Genomic DNA, 20,507 nt, shown 5'->3' on the forward strand with positions numbered 1-20,507 from the left:
TTTAAACAAACTTCTCATCTAACTTCTAACTAGGTGTGCACTTCTCAAGAAGTGCACACCTAGTTACCAATAATACATATATAATTTCCATTTATTTGAAATCAGAATAAAAGGGCATAAATGCCGCGGCCGGGGATCGAACCCCGGATTTTCCATGTATAGCCAGGCGCCTCAGACCACTCGGCCACGACACCTCAGGTTTAGCTTTTCTACGATGAGTCGTACGCCCTCTATGTTCAAACCTTGGCCATTTGATTTATTTACAAAATTTCGCGAGGGAAAGGAAAGGACACGAAAACACTGTTGTAGTAAGTAGATCTAACTAAGTAGATATACCTTGTCCTAGAGTAGTAAGAGGAAATCTTCTCGCATATGCCCCAAATGTAAATTATCAGTTCATTCTTTAATTCTTGGCCCTGATTCCTGAAAGATCGAGGCCGATTGAATGAGGGCATATCAACACACACTCCCAGTCCCATGTACCCGTTTTCGTGTTGGAAATGAAGTGTTTTGAAATCTCTTATGACTCTGTCTTTGCACACCGATCTTTCATTTTGTAAATGATTTTTTTATACTGTGATCTTTACATACTATATAATGCTATAGTTTGATCTGGTAAATTAATTACTATAAATTATAGATCTAGTAATTCATAGACCAGATTAAACTAGACCCACTCATTGCTCATCCTGATCCCACTCTAGGCGACACCGCAATACTTACCCGTGTTAAGAAACTGAGACTCCACTCACGCGCATTTGGGCAGCCCTAGCTTAGAACTAAGCTTTCTTTCCGTAAAAAATCTTTATTCTTATGATTCAATAAATGTTAATGAATATATAATTACTCTTAAATCGGTACTCACCGGTTCTTTTCTTGAATTTTCTGCCAAATTCCCACGCTTCTGGCTTCAATTCTGCGATGGATTCTGTTGCCATAGACAGCTACACATGCAACTCTATTTATAAATGGAGCGCCCCTTACGAGAGTTGTTAATGCCGCGGAAAAATTGTTAGGCATTTTGGCCTGTGGTCAAGGCGTTCTTTTGTTCTATTTTTTTTATAGGTATGAGATCGAAATCACAGCGACTATTCACACTGTTCCATAATGATTCCGAAAGGAGGTGCAGCACCCCCCACCCACATGGGCGCAAATCCCAGGGGGACACTTCCCCCTAACCCAAAATAGTAGGGGCACATTATCAAATGTCCCCCTACTATTTTTGTTCTTTTATATATGATGGAAAGAAATAGGCCTACATCATTTAAATCGAAGTAAAACATGTATTTTGGACGAGACGACCTTCTTTTGGGGGTGATAAACCTTCCTTTTTGTTTTTTTTTTGTTAGTTTGTTTTTGTTTTTTTTTTGCCTGTTTTCCAGCCCCTGGTCCCCTACCTTAGATTTCCACCCTTGCCTCCCACTACTCTTGATATTGTTTGCGAATCTGTTTTGTAAATTAAAGGGGAATTTCACCCTGATAAAAAGATGATGAAAATATGAGAAAAATCATTTCAAAATATCGATGAAGGTGTTATTTGACAAAAAATGGAGTTGATGAATTTAGAATGCTTGATTTATTGTGACGTCTATAACGAGCAGTTGCTCTATCCTAAATATAAAATGCCCAAATTTCCCATTTTTAATGGTCCGTAACGACCCACTTTTTTCTTTTTGATAACAAGTATGAATTGATATAGGCCTACTAAAATGTACCATAAAAATCATTATCATGTATTTCTTGACATTTCATTTACTTTTTTACCATAATAATAGCTGCTTGCAAAGGCCTACGCCGTCACAAAAAACCCGGGGGGCCGGGGGGGCACTTACATTGACGAGTGGATACCATGCGCGACCAAAAAAAAACGTAAAAAGGATGTCCTTTTCACGATAGGGCACGTTACCTACGTAACGTGATAAGGGTGTCAAAAACACAAAAATAACGAAAAGAGGGTATCTATTAATTCGCTAGGAAAACCGTCGTGTTTAGGGTCTAATTTGCGGGGATGATAAAACAAAATCAAAATGTTTTATAAAGGATGTCCTTTTTGCTCCAACACTTCGTGTTTAGAGTCCGATTTGCGCGAGGTGTAGAAGGTGGGGTCGTACTAAACCAAATAAGGTAAAGCCGACGACCGAAGGACCCGTAACAATAAAACATTCCTGTCATTATGAAAAATACGAGACATTTGGCTTCCTCCTGCTCGTACGCACGGGCGTCCGTCGATATAACACATGATATTTTTATGAAAATATGCACCCTTTTTCTTAAAAGTTGATGGAGAGGGGGAAAAATTAATCGTATCAAGTCGGGGTATTCAGTAATGAGTACAGGAGAAATTATATTTCACTGATTTTCATGATTCATTCCATTTGATTAACTCATCTATTCGTGTTTTGGGGCTAATCTTTCCCTTACGCATTGCTTTTTGGCAGAAGTTCTATGGAAAATGCACCTTTTTTCACACAAACTTTGAGACACTCTGTATTCATTCCCCCATTGCTCGAGAATGAATGGGCAGTTAACGACGGGGTTGAAGATTTATTGAGGAACGGAATGTATATTTCATGAAAATGAAAGCCATTTCCCCATTGGATGTTATCTTCAATACGTGTATTTTAGATGAAGTTAGTTGTCGAATAGGCTCTCCTGGCATTTGAGGTCTCTATCGGTGACGTCACTCAGGATCGTCATGCCTGAACCATCGGCCGGGCAGGGGTCGCAATGGTATATGATTTATGCATAATGCACTCGATATATACAATAATCTTGTCCTCCCGTTCAAATGAATGTGAAACTCATATAATTTTCATCAGAGCATTCAACAGGAGTACTGTAGTACACATTTCTTTGTTATAAGTGAATTAAAGTCCCTCCAGTGAGTTTGATCACCCCTATTGTGAAATGTATCACCCCTACGTTGTAACACAGTCAGCTGTTTGCACTCAGGGTCACTCCGTGACCTGTGTGTGCGTTCAAGAGTTGTACACGATTTTCTGTCTCATTTAGGCAGAAATCTTTCATAATGACTTGTTTAGGGGTTCATTTCAGGGAATATTTGCCAAGAGTATCGTTTTGTTTCCAATACTTGTTAAGGGTAGGGTTTCACACGCCAATACTTGTTAAGGGGTGCATTTTCAGAATATGGAAATTACGTGTTTAGGGTGCTTTTCGAGACCCCATGGTCGCGCATGGTATCCACTCGTGAATGGAAGTGGCCCCCCGGGCAAAAAAAAATCTTACCTTTGAAAAAGATTGGTGGGGGATGGATTTTCCTCGAACGCATACCAATTTTTTTTCTGCTATTTTCATAATAAACTTTAAATGAATTCAACTTTGCACTACTTAATTTTTTCAAAGACAAAATAACAAAATTACATCTCGTCATCATCATCATCACCACTATCATTAGCATCACCATCATCATCACCACAACCGTCACCACAACCATCATCATCACCAAGATAATTTTCATCATCGTCATTGCCATCATCATCTTTTTTTTTTCTTTATTTTTTCCCCATCCCTTCTTCTTTTTTTTTCTTCCAATATTCCTCCTTTTTTTAGAGCGGCACACCGTCATGCTCCCTCACTGATTATCCGCCTCTATATGCTTGGTGTTGTATAAATTGGCGGATACCTGAATGAAATACTGAAGAGAAAATAAGGAAAGGGAAAAAGTAAGAAGAAAAAGAAGATGAGGAGAAGAAAAAAAGAAAGCCAAACAAATGAAACAAAACAATGTCAAAATTTCGTAATAAAGTCTTCTACATGTACGTCAGTTTAATAATGATGTTTTCATTGAAATGAGAACAAAAAAAGAATTGAAACCATAGGCGGCGGAAGCGGGGACGTTCCCCCCTAAATTTGTTGTTGACCTTTTTTTTTTTGCTTGTCAATTTATTTTCCTACGTCCCCCCTAAAATGTTTGGGTTGAGAGCCTTTTTTTTGCTTGTCAAAATTTTTTAGGTTGTCCCCTCCTAAAATTTGGGGCTTCCGCCGCCAATGATTGAAACAGGACTACATTATAGTGTAAAGAAATAGAGGGAAGCTCCGAGACAATAAAAAGGTTGAAAAAGAAAAAAAAGTGAAAACACAAAGCTCTCACAACATGAGCATAATAACAAATAATAACAAATAAGCGAGGACAAGTAGCTGAGGGACCCCCCCCCCCCCAACTCTCTCTCTCTAGTTATCTATCTATCCGACTCGATTATATAAGAGAAGAATTTACTAATCAAAATATTATGAGCAAAAAGCACGAGCTGATATTTTTTATGAATATTCAAAACTGATAGAGAGACGCAATCGAATTATTCGATTGCGACAAAATTGATGATCTGAGAATTTATTGTTTTTAGGAATTCATTAAAAGCATAAAGTTGATCAGCATTAAAATATGGCAGGCGCAACGCATGAGCTAAAGCTTTAAAGGCATACACCGATAAAAAATTTTAAGTATTTTTGGTAATCATGAAAAAAAATGATATTTCATGAAAGAAAGCTCAAATCCCGAGGAGGAATATTCTTATGAATTGACTTAAAAAAAAACTGTGGTAAGCCCCATTTAATATTTGATTATAAGTCGAATAAAACAGTAAAAGCTGACAAACGTTCGCGTGATATTTGGCAACCTCCCCCCCCCCAAAAAAAAAATAAATAAATAAATAAAAAATAAAAAAAAGTTTTTAACTATGATAATGATCGAAGGTAATTTTGTCTCGCGTAGAACTGGACAAATGAAAAAAAGATTGTCACTAAAAAAATGAAGGTAATTTTGACCCACGTAAAATTTGGCGAGCCCCCCCCCCAAAAAAAAAAAAAGGAAAAAATGTTTTAACAAGCAAAAAAAGGCTAAAAAGGAGAAAGAAGAGACAAGAATAATTATGAACGAAATATCCCCATTACAAATAATGCTGTGATCATCATAAGGGAGGGGTCGCATAACTAATATGAACAACGTATTTAATTCCAAAATATTTACTACAAATCTCAATAGGGGGATCGGGCAGAAATGCTCACCCCCACCCCCACCCCCCCCCCCCCCGATCCGCCACTGATTCCAATCAATAATGACATTTATCTGCAATACTGATACTTTGGAATCAAGATACTGAAGATTGATACGCTTTACATAAATTATGAACGTCTGACAAAAAGATAATCTACCGATCACCTGACCGATCAGCTGACCAGTTCGCGTATCACTTCGGAGTTGATCACTCGTCGCAGCTGTGTGGAACGCTCACCGAAAATCAACAAAAAGGGCCTGAAATGTAAGTTTAATGATAATATATTTTAATTTGAACTACTTAATTAATACTTTTAATGTATCCCCACCAAATGAAAGTCATATCACGTAACTCCAATTTGTATTAAGGCGTACATTTACCAAAGTCTTGGGTTGGAAATCAGAACAGCATTGTCTAACCCATATTTTTGGGTAATGTCGCCTATGAGGTCCATACATGTTAATGTTTGGACCTCATTGGTACTAGGAGTGCCTGATCCTACGAACGAGGTTATAATTAATAATATATGACTAGACCCTACTTTGTAATTTGTAAGAGAGTAAAAATCATTTACTGACGTAAGTTTACTCTCAATGAAGCCAGGTATCCCTATCCATTCACGTGCGTGTAGGCCGCCAAAACCTGAAACTTTCGCCCTCAAGATTTCTACTTTCCTTCTAAAAGATCTAGCCCTAATGTACATGGGATGCAACTTCATTTTTGACATTTCTGCGCCATCGATTTTATTTTCAAACACAAATTCATACAAAAAATGAGAAAAATATCATGACAAGACGGAAGAGACTTGCCCGATGTTAACGCCGCCATCTTGTTTCCTATTGATCTTCGCCAACGTTACCCGAGGCACGCGTCTGTTGAAAATTTAATCAAAATCGGACAACAAATAACAAAGTTATTGACTTTGAAACAGTGAAACAGTTCTAGGCATGTCTTCATGAATATTCATTAGGTGGGCTGATGATGCCACATCTCCACTTTCCTGTTTCTTATGTTATTACATGAAATCAAATTTGCTTCATTTTTTTTCTTACATGTGTGTGAATGATATGAATCCCTTGTAATGAAACAGTTGCAGCAATGAATACCTAAATGTATTGCACTAAATCAGTTGTCAGTCCAATTTTGTAAGTTCTAGGCAGAAAACATTTGAATAAACCTACATGTTATTTAATATATGATAATGCAAAAGGTCAAGTGGGGTATGACACCAGATTTCTCATTGAATATTCATAAAGACATGCCTAGAACTGTTTCACCAGAGTAATGCAAATCTTTAAAATGCCTTAATTGTTATTCTGGGTAGGTGTTTCATAAAGCTGTTTGTAAGTTAAGAGTTGTTGTTGTTGTTGTTCGTTTAGGGCCTGTTTCACGCCCTAGTAGTCTCTTCGGTAGACACTTGGTGTTAGGAACTCAAAGGTAGAAAAAACTGCTAGGTAATTGTTTTGTTGGCGAGTTAGGTGGCTAGATGTTAGCTCTTGTGGATGAGACAAATGCTACCACCGATGCTCTAATAGTAGATTGCATTTGCTTGGTCATTGCAGGGTTGAAACCCAGGAGGGTAACCACTGAGATCTCTCTGAGATGGTATGGAGTGTTAGTTTTGCTGTATCCTTTCTCTATAGTCTGTATCATCTTCAGTCTACTGGACTCATAGAGTGGACAGTGGAGAAGGACATGCTCTATAGTTTCCCTGTCTCTGTTGCAACTGCAATTAGGTGAAGGGTGGTTGTGAGGGAAAATTTTGTGCATATTGTCATTGAGTTTGGTATGTCCTGTGAGCATCCTCATCAACTTCACTTCTGTGGATCTTGGAAGAGAGCTGTGTGCATTCTTCCTGGCAACTGTGGGCTGGAGTTGGTATGTCCATCTTCCTTTTGTAGATCTGTCCCATCGTCGTTGCCAGAGCTTCTCAGTATTCTTACGGAAAGTCTTTGCACTTTCCTTGTGCAGAGTAATTGCGGAAGCTAATGATGATGAGCTTGCAGCTTCCAAAGCAGCATCCTTGGCTAGTTGGTCAGCAAGTTCGTTTCCCATGATATTTGCATGTCCAGCGATCCATGTGATTGTGACAGTAGTGCCTCTACTTCTTAGAAGAGTGATGTTTTTATTAGTGCGAGACACAACCTCTGGGAACGATGAAGAGTGGAGAGAACTGGTCATGGCCATGACAGCACTTTGACAGTCAGTGAGAATGTGCACTACCTGATCAACTAGGGCTGGTTGTTAAGAGCGACTTGAAGAATGACTGGTGATCCTTCTTGTGGTAAATTGTATATACCAAAATGTTCATTGGCGATTGTTTAGCGCATAAGGTAAGAAAGGATCACCAGTCGTTCTTAAAGTCGCTTTAATATGAATAGCTTTATGAAACGGCCCTCTTTTCCGAATTTGATAAAAATTGTCAGTGTTTTTTTTAATTTGATTTTTTCTTTATCTGTTCAAATCATTATTTTCACCTTATATCATCCATTTAATTCATGTCTAATATGCATATTTTGCAAGAGTAATGATGAAAAGTAAATGATTAATGACTAGAACAATTTCCATAATATGTGTGTCAAGTTTTTAGGTTATTAACCAGTTGAATCTCAAGTTATTACATTTTTGCATATTAATTAGGCAATTTTTCCCATTCGTTATGTACAATCAAAATTTCTTTATCATCTCGGTTGCATATTATAATTATGCTCACAAAAACAACAGATATAAGATTAAGTTACAATCTCTACATCTGTGTGAAATTTGGTGTGATTATTTATTTGCACCTCCTGTTTTAAGTTATGTAATTTTCGCATATTAATTAGGCAATTTTTCCCATTATGTACAAATTAACTTTTATTTATCTAATTTGCATATCATAATTATGCTCACAAGAAGAACAGATATGAAATAAAGTTATGAACTCTACATCTGTAAAATTTGGTGATTATTTGCCCATCCAGTTTCAACATACTAAGTATGACATTGTGCATATTAATTTGCCATTTTCCTGTGGGTCCAACGGTCAAAACATGAGTTTTTCTACATTTTCAAATTTCCATCCAGGTTTTATAGTGAATGGGTACATGGGTCAGAAGATAGTCTTTGAATGCTTCGGCGCCTGATTAGCAGCACTTCAAATCATTGTAATGTTATTTTGAATAGGGATTTTCTTTTCAACTCGTGTTTGTCCTCATGTATAAATTTTTTTTTAATTTATCTAGAGCCAGAATCGGACAATTTCTTTCTAAAAATGAGCGGTATGCAAGGAGCTTTTATCAAGTTTCTTGAAAGAAGAAAGAGAGTAACAGAAGGTATGTACTCTATTTTTTGCGTGTATGTTATGTATATCAACAACTAGTCGATTTGACAGTCCAATAGGCTCAGTACACCGACCTAGAAATGTTTTTTCCGATGAAGTTTTTTTCTTGATTCATGTTCCTATGGGGTCCAACAACAAATTCAGCTTGGTTGCCCAAACGGCAACTTCGGGCAATTTTGCTAATTTGCATAAATCCAAAATGGCCGCCAGATACCAACTTCAAAAATTAAATTTTGAGCCTCTTGCACGAAAATGATGAGGAATACATGTACCTCTTTTCAGGGGTTTTGTGGTGTGGAGAATCCATTTCTATTATCAATTTTGCCATAGTTCATCTTCAGGTCAAATTCAAGATGGCCGCCGCCAGACGCAATCTTGAACAATTAAATTTGAACCCCTTGCCCCAGAATGATGAGTAATACCTCTTTTTAGGGGTTTTGTGGTGTGAAGAATCCAATTCTAGTATTAATTTTGACATATAAGGTCATCTTAAGGTCAAATCCAAGATGGCCGCAAAGATCAAAGCCATTTTAAGAAATTAACTTTTGAACCCTTTGCCCCAGAATGATGAGCAATACCTCTTTTTAGAGGTTTTGGGGTGTGTAGAATCCATTTATGTTATAACTTTTACAATATAGGATCATCTACAGGTCTAATTCAAGATGGCTGCCAGATGTCATCTGGAAAGCTTGAGCTTATGACCACTCATCCCAGACTAATATAAAACAGCTCATTATAAGATGTTTTAGTGGTGTGTAATATTCCTCTCGAATAAGTTTTAGCAAGTTCGAGAAGTTTACTCGATTTCCACTCAACCTCAGGGTATTCAGGGATCTCCTCTTCTTCGTTGTCTTTACCATCCTGATCTAAACAATGCTCAAAGACCTCTCCCTTGATATTCTCCATCTCGACACTTCCATTATTTCCCCATGGTGGCACTTCCTTAGATCTCACCTCACCTTCCAAGGACATTTCAGTCACCGTAGAGATGGAAGAAAGAAGAATGCTCTTTTCGACGTGTACAATCACATTTCTGTCAAGGATTATGAAAGAATGCTAAGAGCTGGTGAAGTTATCATAGACCATAAGTTCTCCATCACCAGTAACCTGCCTACGAGAGATATCACGAGAAGCAAGAACAACAAACGATGGCTGGCAAGCGTGTCGAGTTTGCCTACCTTCAGTCGAAGCATGGACCTAGTAGTAGGTCCATGGTCTAGGGTAGCATACGACAACATTGGAGACACTTGCTGATGGTGTGTTAACTCATGATGAGGTAGATATCACCTTGATCTCCTATATATTGCAGCAAGCTGTGGTCAGTAGGTGAATGGTGCTTATAGCGATGATACAGACATTTTGTCCTGCTTGAGTTGACTATTGGGTTAATCAGGCAGAGCCATAGTGCAAGGTACAAATGGAATGGTGAGATGGTAAAGTACTGGATATCAATACAATATGTGTTGACCTGGGATCAAAATGTTTGAAATTGCTTGATGTTCTTGCCTCAGTGGATGCGACACGAAATCACCCATATTGCCAAGACAAGACAAGTGCACTCAACACACTACACTTGCCAGGGATTGTCAAGGTTTGGCTAATATACTTGGAAAGGACCAATCTCACAGATCTGATGGAAGCAGCAAAACCCTTCTGTCTTGCTATGTATATGGCCATCAACCAGATGTTTCTATGGAGTCAGCTCGCTTCTCCCTCTTTATCAAGAAGAAAAGGGATCTTGAAGTAATGGCCCTACCTCCAACATCTAATAATTTGTTGCTGCATGCGCTTCGAGCTCTTTTGATAGCTGTAGATCAGTACCAGCCCCGATGGGCCAGGGGATGTAGCTCACTTTGGATGGGAGATCCGAGATGAAATCCCCGTTCCTGTCATTGCTCAAGGTGTCCCTACACCACCTGAACTGATTGATGTCATTCGCTGTCAATGCAGGTCACAGGGTAAGTAATGCAGCACTGAGATATGTGGATGCCACAGAGAGCATTTGTCATGTACGACATTCTTTAACAGTTCGGGTGGAATACTGCAATCCAGACAATGTCAGTCACAATGTCAAAACTGGAAATGACTAAAGTGTCGAGATGGCGGATGTCGAGCAAGAGGTTTTGAGCCTTGATTAGATCAGGATGGTGAAGACCTAGAGGAAGCTTAGAGGATATCCCTGAATACTTTAGGGGCTAGTTGGATTAAGACTGATCAAGTTAGCTTCCCGAACTTGTTAAAATTAGAAATATGTTGTTTTTTGCTCAAAGGCTGTACAAATATGTAATTTCATGGCAGATGTTCAACAAATAGTGAGAGACAAAAAGTGAAAAGGAAGTATTTACAGCTGCTTGAACCCTTCCAAAGAGGTCCTTTCAGTCTTCAAAAGTGGTTTCAGTAATAAATATATTTTTTACTCTAGGCCTGTGAGCCATCTTACTAAATGTTATGGGCCATTTACCCTGAAGCAGACCATCTATTGAAAAAGAGAAAAACTTACAGAAACACCACCTGAACCCCTTATAAGTTGTTATATAGTACTCTGGGATTAGTGATTCAAAAGCTAAGGTTTCCAAGGTGACATCTGGTGGCCATCTTGAATTAAACCTGAAGATGATCCTATAATCTAAAATTAATAACATTAATAGATTCTGCACACCCCAAAAGGCCTAAAAAGAGGTATTACTCATCATTCTGGGGCAAGGGGTTCAAATCTAATTTTTCAAGATGGCGTCTGGTGGCCCCTAGAAAGAGGTATAGATGATCATTCTGGGGCAAAGGGTTCAAAAGTTAATTTATCAAAATGGCGTAGGCATTGTGGCCATCTTGGATTTGACCTTAAGATGACCTTATATGGCAAAATTAATAATAGAATTGGTTTCTTCACACCACAAAACCCCTACAAAGAGGTATTACTCATCATTCTGGGGCAAGGGGTTCAAAGTTAATTGTTTAAGATTGCGTCTGGCGGTGGCCATCTTGAATTTGACCTGAAGATGAACTTAGATATGGCAAAATTAATAATAGAAATGGATTCTCCACACCACAAAACCCCTGAAAAGAGGTATTCCTCATCATTTTCGTGCAAGGGGCTCAAAACTTAATTTTTTAAGTTGGTATCTGGCGGCCATGTTGGATTTATGCAAATTAGCAAAATTGCCCAAAGTTGCCGTTTGGGCAACCAAGCTGAATTTGTTCTAGGACCCCATGTGAACACGAATCGAGAAAAAAGTTCATCGGAAAGAGCATTTCTAGGTTCGAAAAATGTCTATTCGACTAAACAGGGTTTTCTGCACGTTGAATGCATGCTATGGAGTTAAATATGTAGGAATTCAAAACTTTAAAAGTTGACTTTGTCACAAAGGTATGAAAAAAATATATGAGAGAAATATGTTAATGAAGTATTGTGGTGTGTTATGGTCAAGTGGATTTGTCTCTGACCTTTGAAACTGGTGATCATTACGGTAGTTCACATCCTAGCCATTGTGTACATGTACATGTACATGTACCTGTAGTTTCTTTCTAAAGCAAGGAATTTACCAACATTGACCTGCACTCAACCCAGCTGTTACATGTAGGTGAATGCGTATCCGACAGGATTAAAGGTCAAGTCCACCCACTGAAAGTATTTTGTTTTTGTCTCACCTGCATAGCAGTGTGAGACTATAGGCGCTGCTTTTCCGGCGGCGGCGTCAACACCAAATCTTAACCAAAGGTTAAGTTTTTGAATTGACAGCATAACTTAGAAAGTATATGGACCTAGTTTATGAAACTTGGCGGCCATAAGGTTAATCAAGTATTACTGAACATCCTACCTGAGTTTCATGTCACATGACCAAGGTCAAAGGTCATTTAGGGTCAATGAACTTACACCATGTTCGGGGAATCAACATCAAAATCTTAACCTAAGGTTAAGTTTTTGAAATGTCATCATAACTTAGAAAATATATGGACCTAGTTCATGAAACTGGGACATAAAGTTAATCAAGTATCACTGAACATCCTGCATGAGTTTCACGTTACATGACCAAGGTCAAAGGTCATTTAGGGTCAATGAACTTTGGCAGAATTGGGGGTATCTGTTGAATTACCATCATAATGGATCTGATTCATGAAACTCATGATTAAAGTCAATGGTCATTTAGGGTCAATGAACTATGGCCGAATGGGGGTAAGGACTGTTGAATTACCATCATAACTTTGAAAGTATATTGGACTAGTTCATTGAACTTGGACATAAGAGTAATCAAGTATCACTGAACATCATGTGCCCATTTCAGGTCACATGACCAAGGTCAAAGGTCAATGAACTTTGGCCGAATGGGGGTATCTGTTGAATTACCATCATAACTTTGAAAGTTTATGGATCTGATTCATGAAACTTTGACATGAGAGTAATCAAGTATCACTGAACATCCTGTGCAAGTTTCAGGTCACATGATCAAGGTCAAAGGTCATGTAAGGTCAATGAACTTTGGCCATGTTGCTGGTATTTGTTGAATTACCATCATATCTCTTTAAGTGTATTGGTCTGGTTCATAAAACGTGGACATAAGAGTAACCAAGTATCACTGAACATCTTGTGCGAGTTATAGTAGATTTCAAAGTCAGCACTGCTGCTACATGTATATTGCTTGATGCAGGTGAGATCGCCAGCTCTAGGCATTCTACTTGCTTATTGTTTGAATTACATGTATACAATATTTCATTTTTATATGCCCGTCCTTTATACACCCGTCCGAGATAGGACATATTATGGTATCATGCTTGGTGTCTGTCTATCCGTCTGTCTGTCAACTTTTCCTTGTAAACGCGATAACTTCAGTCAAAGGTCAAGTTCACAGTGACCTATTTTCATTGTACCCTTCTGCAGTCCTTGTAAACGCAATAACTTCAGTTGAACTTTAATAGTCTAGGCTCATATAGTTTGGTGTATATGATACTAGCATGGATCCCAGGAAGCCTTTTGATTTTTAGGTCATAATGTCAAAGGTCAAGGTCACAGTGACATTTTCATCTTACCCTTCTGCAGTCCTTGTAAACATGATAACTTCAGTTTTACTTAATCCAAGCTCATATAATTTTGTGTGTATGTAACTAGCATGTATCCCAGGAAGCCTATTGATTTTGAGGTCAAAAGGTTAAAGGTCAAGGTCACACTGACATGTTACCCTACTGAAGTCCTTGTAAACGCGATAATGTTAATTTTGGGCAGGTCCAAGCTATTGTCCCCTCTGAAGCCAAAAATAAATCTTTGCTTTAATCTAACATATTGTATGTCATTTTGAAGCTTATAATAGCTGAATTTTTTTGCCCTATATTTTTTTTCTTTTGAAAACGTAAAGTTAATGAATACCAAGGTCACGATTCCAAGAAATCATTAATTAGCGTGACGTACGGGACATCACATTTTTTGATCTGCAGATAATGCAAATTATATATTTGAAAATATTTCTGTGGGGACTTGTAGTACTAAAGTTCATACAAACATTTGAGAAAAAAATAATTTTGAAAATTAATTAATTAAGATAATTATGTGGTGTCCAACAGGCAGTGTCCCGTACGTCACAATTTAGCATATGTTTTTTTAGATTCTAATTAAGAAAAAGTTGAACAGTTTTCTTCACACTTTGGAGAGTTCTAATTTATATTACAATACATCCAAAAATTAAAGTGAATTTACTGAATTAATTTCCTGTTTAATTATATCAGCTAATGAATCTTTGTGACGTACAGGGCAAATGTGTGACGTACATGTACGGGACACACCATACTTTATACATAGGATTTCTAAGTAATTCTAATTAGGGTTATTTTTTAATAAGGAGCAAATATAATGTAAATTGAAATAAATGATATTATATCAGTGGTTAAATATTGGTTAAAGGGCTGATAATTAAGTTACTCTTTGTAATGAATAACATTAATTATTATTAATTAGTTAATTCATTAATTCAATCTTTCATAATTATAAGGTCATAAAGTTTTTTATGTTTTGTTTAATCATATACTATAATAGAAATTTATATATTAATCATGATAATCTGTGTAAAACTTACTTTGGTTTACATCCAGTTAATTATAAATTTTTATGAAATTTCAATTTCCCCATTCGTTTAACACATGGAATTATTTGCAAGACCTCTTTCATAATATTTATAAGGTCGTGAAGTGTTTGCTGTATTTTGTTTCAGTGTGTGCTATTAAAGAAATATATATATCAATCATTATAATCCATGTAAAAGTTAACTTACTTTGGTTTGCATCAATTTAATTATAAATTTTGATGAAATTTCATTTTCCCCATTCGTTTTACACATGGACAAATGTCCCGTACATGTACGTCACATGTCCCATACGTCACAGCGCGGTTTTTTATATTTTGAGCTATTACATAATAACACCAATAAGTTCTATCATTTCATTCATGGCTATTGAAACTTGATTAGATACAAGATGAAAACATGATAATGAGAGATTTCCAGATTATTCCAATTCACAGAGTTTTAATGACAAACATTTTTTCAAAAAAATCAGCTTTCGTCTGGTCCCGTATGTCACAGTGCATATTAATTAAAATATTACATCGTTAATGGAATTGCAGATCACTAATTTTTTTCATGAATAAAGAGGGCACGACTGGCCTTCCAAAATCCATAAAAGATTCTCTGTTGTGCATTTATTTTTATGTTACACAACTTTAAAGTCTCTAAATGTCCCGTACGTCACAGTCAAATAGCTTGGACCTGCCCTTTAACGTAAGCTAGGCTCATACAATTTGGTGTGTATGATACTAGCATAGTTCCTAGCAATCCTATTGATTTTGAGGTCAGAAGGTCAAAGGTGAAATCCCCACCTCACTTTTCTTGCTTGACCAATAAATTGATTTTCCACATTACAGACGGGCGTAGTATGTGCTTTTTTCGGGGGGGGGGGGCCTTATAGACAATGCAGGTATTAACATTTGTCTCGTTTGTTGTTTAACTTTTTCAAAACTTTCTGATGTATAATTTATGTTCTAAAATATTAATGTGAATTATACATCATTTATTGAGAACTCTTATTTTGCAAAGCCATATCAGGCTTTTCCAAAGGTTTTTTTTCTGTTATCAATCTTTGTACATGATGAACATTCTCTTTACATTATTGTTTTGATTTTAATATTTGTATATATACACGTATGCATAATTGTGTAAATATGTTTAATATGAGAATGGAATAAATAAATTATCAAATATAATTTGCTTCAAATTTTATTTCATAGGTTATGAGAGTGCAAACCCTCAAGTGCAGGTAATTCTTTAAAGAATATCCTTCTGTCTTAGACTTGGGATAATTTTATGTTGTTGTTTTGTCTCACTTCTTATGTCTCAGTGATCTACAATGTATGATTTTACCACAAACAGACACACCACTTATAAAAAAACAAAGTACGATTATATAGGTTTTGACTGGTCGAAACCTTTGAAAACTACTGAAATCTGGTAATCAATGGTGTAAGAGTTTAAAATATATATCCTGTTTAGTACTGTATTGAAGAAAAAAGAAATCCCTACTATATACTGCTTTGTGACCACATTCCCAGTTTGTCATTCCAATATTGATCAATTTAAGTGTTTATGTGTAATATGTAAAAGGAAACTTAGCAAACAACAGAAAATGTACAAATGATCCCAATATTAAGAATAAAAATTGATCATTTAGGGCTAATTTGTACAATTAATTGTTCTCAATTGTCTATTAATCTAAACCAGTGTGTACCTATTTTGGTCAATATGCTCCTTTATACATGTACCTCCTTCAAGCCAGTTATTTGAACTTGGGGGTGTTAGAGTCACTCTTACAATGTAAATGCTGAGTTGCGTACGGTGAGAAAGGTTTGACCGCATTGGTCAGGTGAGATTGTGTCTTGAGGACGGGTACTAATGTGTATCTATCAATAAGATCATCGCACATTGCATCATGTATGCATCAGCATTTAAGTTTGACTAAGTCATACTTAATTCTTTGTGAAACACTTCCAGGATTATTACAGTATCTTGTTTTCCCCTTGATAAAAGTCCTTGAAATGTAAATGAAATTCAATGAAAAATGCAGTATATGAAATCATGCCTTTTTCTTCATTTACAGTCAGATGTCATTGATCAAGATCGACAGGGAACTACATGTAATAATACAGCTGGGTATACTCATGAGGGTAAGTCTGCTACATGGTGACACTATGATTAATTTGTCATTTTGATTTTTACAATTTGTTCCAGCATCCTGTGGTGCAATTTTTTATTATTAAAGGAGCATACACTGTTAGAAGTTTTGGTCTAAACACTATTTATGGCCATTCTAGCAAATTTGGTATTACAAAAAATTAGAATAAAAGAATTTAAATTTCCTTTTTTTGGAAGAATAATGATCATTTTCATGTACTGGTGTGAATTTTGGTTTGAAGCAGAATTTGCATTAAATTTGTACATGAACTTATGTTCCCCCCTCCCCAGCAATTCTATGTTTAACACGCACTTTGATACATTGCAGACTTCAAAACCATGGCATGAACCCAGGTCAGGTATTGCAAATTGGTTCAGATAATCTGCCCAGAAAAACTTGGGGAACTTGGAATGTTAAATTTTGAAGTTTGAAGGGGTGAAGTTTTTATAAGAGTGCAATGTGTCGATATCCTCTTCACCGCCTAGTTATTCCTTTTTTTCTGGACAATGCCATGATTGTTGCTGTCAATTCACAATTTATTGTGTATGTTTGAGTGTCTGTTTGATCTTTTCTGCTTCTATTTACTTTGTTTCAAGGCAAGAAGAGAAGGAGGATACGGAAATGTTATTTGTGTGGGATTATGACCCCTAGAATGTATATGCACATGACCAGGAAGCATCCCAATCTGACCCTACAAGAGAGACATGAATACCGTGAAATTATGCTCAGAGAGTAAGTTATTATTGGGTGGGGTGGGGGAGGGGAGGGTAAAAAAATTAAGTGCGACTTAGATGAGTCCTGGGGCTGATTCCATGAAATGATCTTCGCAAGAACCGTCTTTTGTGTCGTCTATTTAATACAATGGACCGTGTGAAACGCATTTTCAACATATTACCTGCAAACAAATTTGATTTGTCCATTAGAGTCAACAAAAAAATTGTTTATAGAATGATGTATCTCATAAAATTGTATAAAAATTTGATTTAAAATCTCACTTTTATTTGTTTATCATAAATTTCAGAAATATCCCACATATACAGCATATCTTAAAAGATGAGCGACACAAAGGTTGTGCAATTGTTGGTTGTGCAATTGTCCCCTGCTCAAACAGGAAATACGCAGGTTTTAACATGTGGTCAGATATGCAGTTGTATGCTTCTCATGCTATTTTATGCTTTTCACACTGCATTTCCTTAACCCCATCCTTAACCCTGGACTGTCCTTAACCCCATACTATCTTTTTTTTGTCTCGCCCACTAGAGGTGAAGGCGAGACTTACATGTAGGGATCCAAATGTCGTCCGTCGTCCGTCACAAATCTAATGACACATAACTCCACAACCGTAAGGTGCGTTTCAACCAAACTTGGATGGTATATGGACTTGGGGGATCTGCATGTTATGCTGCAGTTGGAGGTCACATGGTAAGGTCAAAGGTCATTTTCAGGTCAACGTTAAAGTTTACATGCAAGACTCTTATGACACCTAACTCCGCAACCGTAAGGTGCTTTTCAACCAAACTTGGATGGTAGATGGACTTGGGGGACCTGCATGGTATGTTGCAGTCGGAGGTCATATGGTAAGGTCAAAGGTCATTTTCAGGTCAACGTTAAAGTTTACGTGCAAGGCTCTTATGGCAAGTGTTATTCCATCCCAGTCATATTACAAGGAAGTTTCGATACAATTCTGTTGCGTGCCCTTGCAAATCACGATAATTCTGGTTATTTCCATAAGTGGGTGAGACACAAAATCGCTTTTGCCTTGTTTTGGTTTCATACTGTCTTTCTTAACCCCATACTATTTGCTTAGCCGGGGTCAACACCATAATCCTGGACTATCGCACAGCTCATGAATATTGATGATTTTGCCACACAGTGCACGATTAACCAACAATTTCGACTTCTGTGATTTGCTAATGCTTTGCCCCACTTTTCCTTTGTTTCACACTGCATCTCTTAGCAACGCAATATGCTGGCTAAACCTGCTTTTATGCAGGGCCAGATAGTACCTAATACCATGGTCACATTTGCTCTACGGCGGCCGTACGGCGAGTCGGAAACAGTCGTTTTATTCATTTTTATTATAACCACCGACATGTAGCTGTACAAAAAATGTTAAAACGGCTGGTTTCGACTCGCCGTACGGCCGCCGTAGAATAAATGTGACCAAGGTATTACTTTTACCGTGAGAACCCACTTTGCTAAAACGTGTGAAATTGAAGAGGGCTAAGCTTAACCCCTGGATACTGGTGGGGCTAAGGCCCCCTCCCCTCCCCGACTCTTAGCTCCACCAATTTCCCAGGGTTAACTTAAGGAAAATATATGCAGTGTGAAAAGCATATTTGACCAATTCAGTGATACATCCTGCTTGCTATGGGGAATCTTAAGTGTGACTCTTAGAGGTTGTTGCAAGAAAATACTTGCAATCAATGAGAAATAACTGATGCAGATTTAAAAATCAATTTTAACTAAAGCTTATCAATTTACACATTTTGATGCAAGAAGCAGACCACTCATCAATTGCAAATTTGCACTGAAATGAAGGACTTTCTTTTGATTTTGGGACCTTAATTTGACTTGCAATCAGTTGCAGGTTTATATTTATTGCAGTAACTCCCTTTTAGCAACGGCTTAACCCAAAATAGACTGGGCTATTTTGGCACCTAAGAAGACTGGTGGAGGGGGGGTGTTGTGATCAATCTCAGTTGTCTATCGAGTGATTGCAATGAAAATTGAAATGCGTCAGTCATTTATTATCTAATTATCCAATCATGAGCTCTAATGACTTCTTAAATTGACTGGTCATGGAATTATAATGAGGATGATTTATTGCAGCATGGTATAATGAATAACAAGGATCAACATCACTATCTTATAAAACATTTAATAGATATACATCATATTGCTCTAGCATTGAATTGTCACAGTTAGTATAGACTATCTGTCTTTACAAGCGGGAGTTTGAGAGTTCAAGCCCTGGCTTTGTCGATTATATAAGACATTATAAGATGGGAGTTGCTGCTTCTCTATTTGGCGTTCAACGATTCAAGAGTTTCGCCGATCTGGCGCTACACAGTGGCAGCCGGGCCCACCATCAATAGGGCAAAAATAATTTGTGGAGTATTCATATTGCAGATTTCATTTTGAACAATTAACTATGGATTTTCATTTTCATTTTTGGATTTTCATTTTGTTACCTTAGAAACTATTCCCAGTGCATCTCATACCACTGCCTTCCATTATTTGTATTAGAATTAATATAATTTGTCCTTCTTTTTCTTCCTCAAGGACACCAGTTCTGAAAGCAAATGGCGGCAAAATAATTAAGAAACTTTGGAAATGCCCTCTTTGTCCTGCAATCACACAAAGGATTGATAATCATATCGTGAAGATCCATGGCAAGAAGCGTGGCTCAAAAATAATGAAGGCTCTGATTACAAAAGCAAAAGGTATGATCCCATTTTTCTTATATAACAACTTAGTGACTCATGCTTATTTTACAGGGGAGGGGGGGGGGGGCCACAGAGTCTTGTAGCACAATAAGTTCAATTTGTTTGCAATTCATTAAACATTTCAACTCTTATTCTTCTTAATGATCATGTAATTTTTATATGAAGCACACATCTTTGGGTACTTAATAGAAAGATAGACACCTCTGTAATAACTAGTCTCTTTAAAGGGGAGTGAAGTGTTTGGTCTCTCATTGACTGTGTGTTATAAATACATAGTCTTAAAATATACGCTTTCAGATATCTACGAATACTACAGAGAATAAATTGACCTATAAGTTTAACATAATTACAGTGGTATGAATTTATTGAGTAGTTCATTAGCATGTTATCATTCAAATTGGTTTGTAGTACTAGACTACACTAGAATTATGGGTCAGGAAACTGGCCAGGTATGAGTAGTTTAGGACTCGAGATGGCGCTATTGGTTCATGTCTGCTTTAATTAAGCAAATTCATT

At 37.1% G+C, this 20,507-nt stretch overlaps 1 protein-coding gene across 1 annotated transcript in view; it reads left to right on the forward strand.

Annotated features, from left to right (window-relative positions):
- The first annotated feature begins 238 nt into the window (after positions 1 to 238).
- The window catches only part of LOC121419879, a 41,412-nt gene continuing 21,143 nt past the window's right edge, over positions 239 to 20,507 (forward strand). Inside the window, exons 1-6 of the mRNA XM_041614343.1 lie at positions 239 to 308; positions 8,240 to 8,329; positions 15,602 to 15,630; positions 16,468 to 16,534; positions 17,139 to 17,274; positions 19,828 to 19,988. Of these exons, the coding sequence (XP_041470277.1) occupies positions 8,269 to 8,329; positions 15,602 to 15,630; positions 16,468 to 16,534; positions 17,139 to 17,274; positions 19,828 to 19,988 (454 nt within the window). The 5' untranslated portion in view covers positions 239 to 308; positions 8,240 to 8,268. The remainder of the gene's footprint in view (positions 309 to 8,239; positions 8,330 to 15,601; positions 15,631 to 16,467; positions 16,535 to 17,138; positions 17,275 to 19,827; positions 19,989 to 20,507) is intronic.

Source organism: Lytechinus variegatus, chromosome 8 (assembly GCF_018143015.1).
Source record: "Lytechinus variegatus isolate NC3 chromosome 8, Lvar_3.0, whole genome shotgun sequence".
NCBI classification, from domain to species: domain Eukaryota; kingdom Metazoa; phylum Echinodermata; class Echinoidea; order Temnopleuroida; family Toxopneustidae; genus Lytechinus; species Lytechinus variegatus.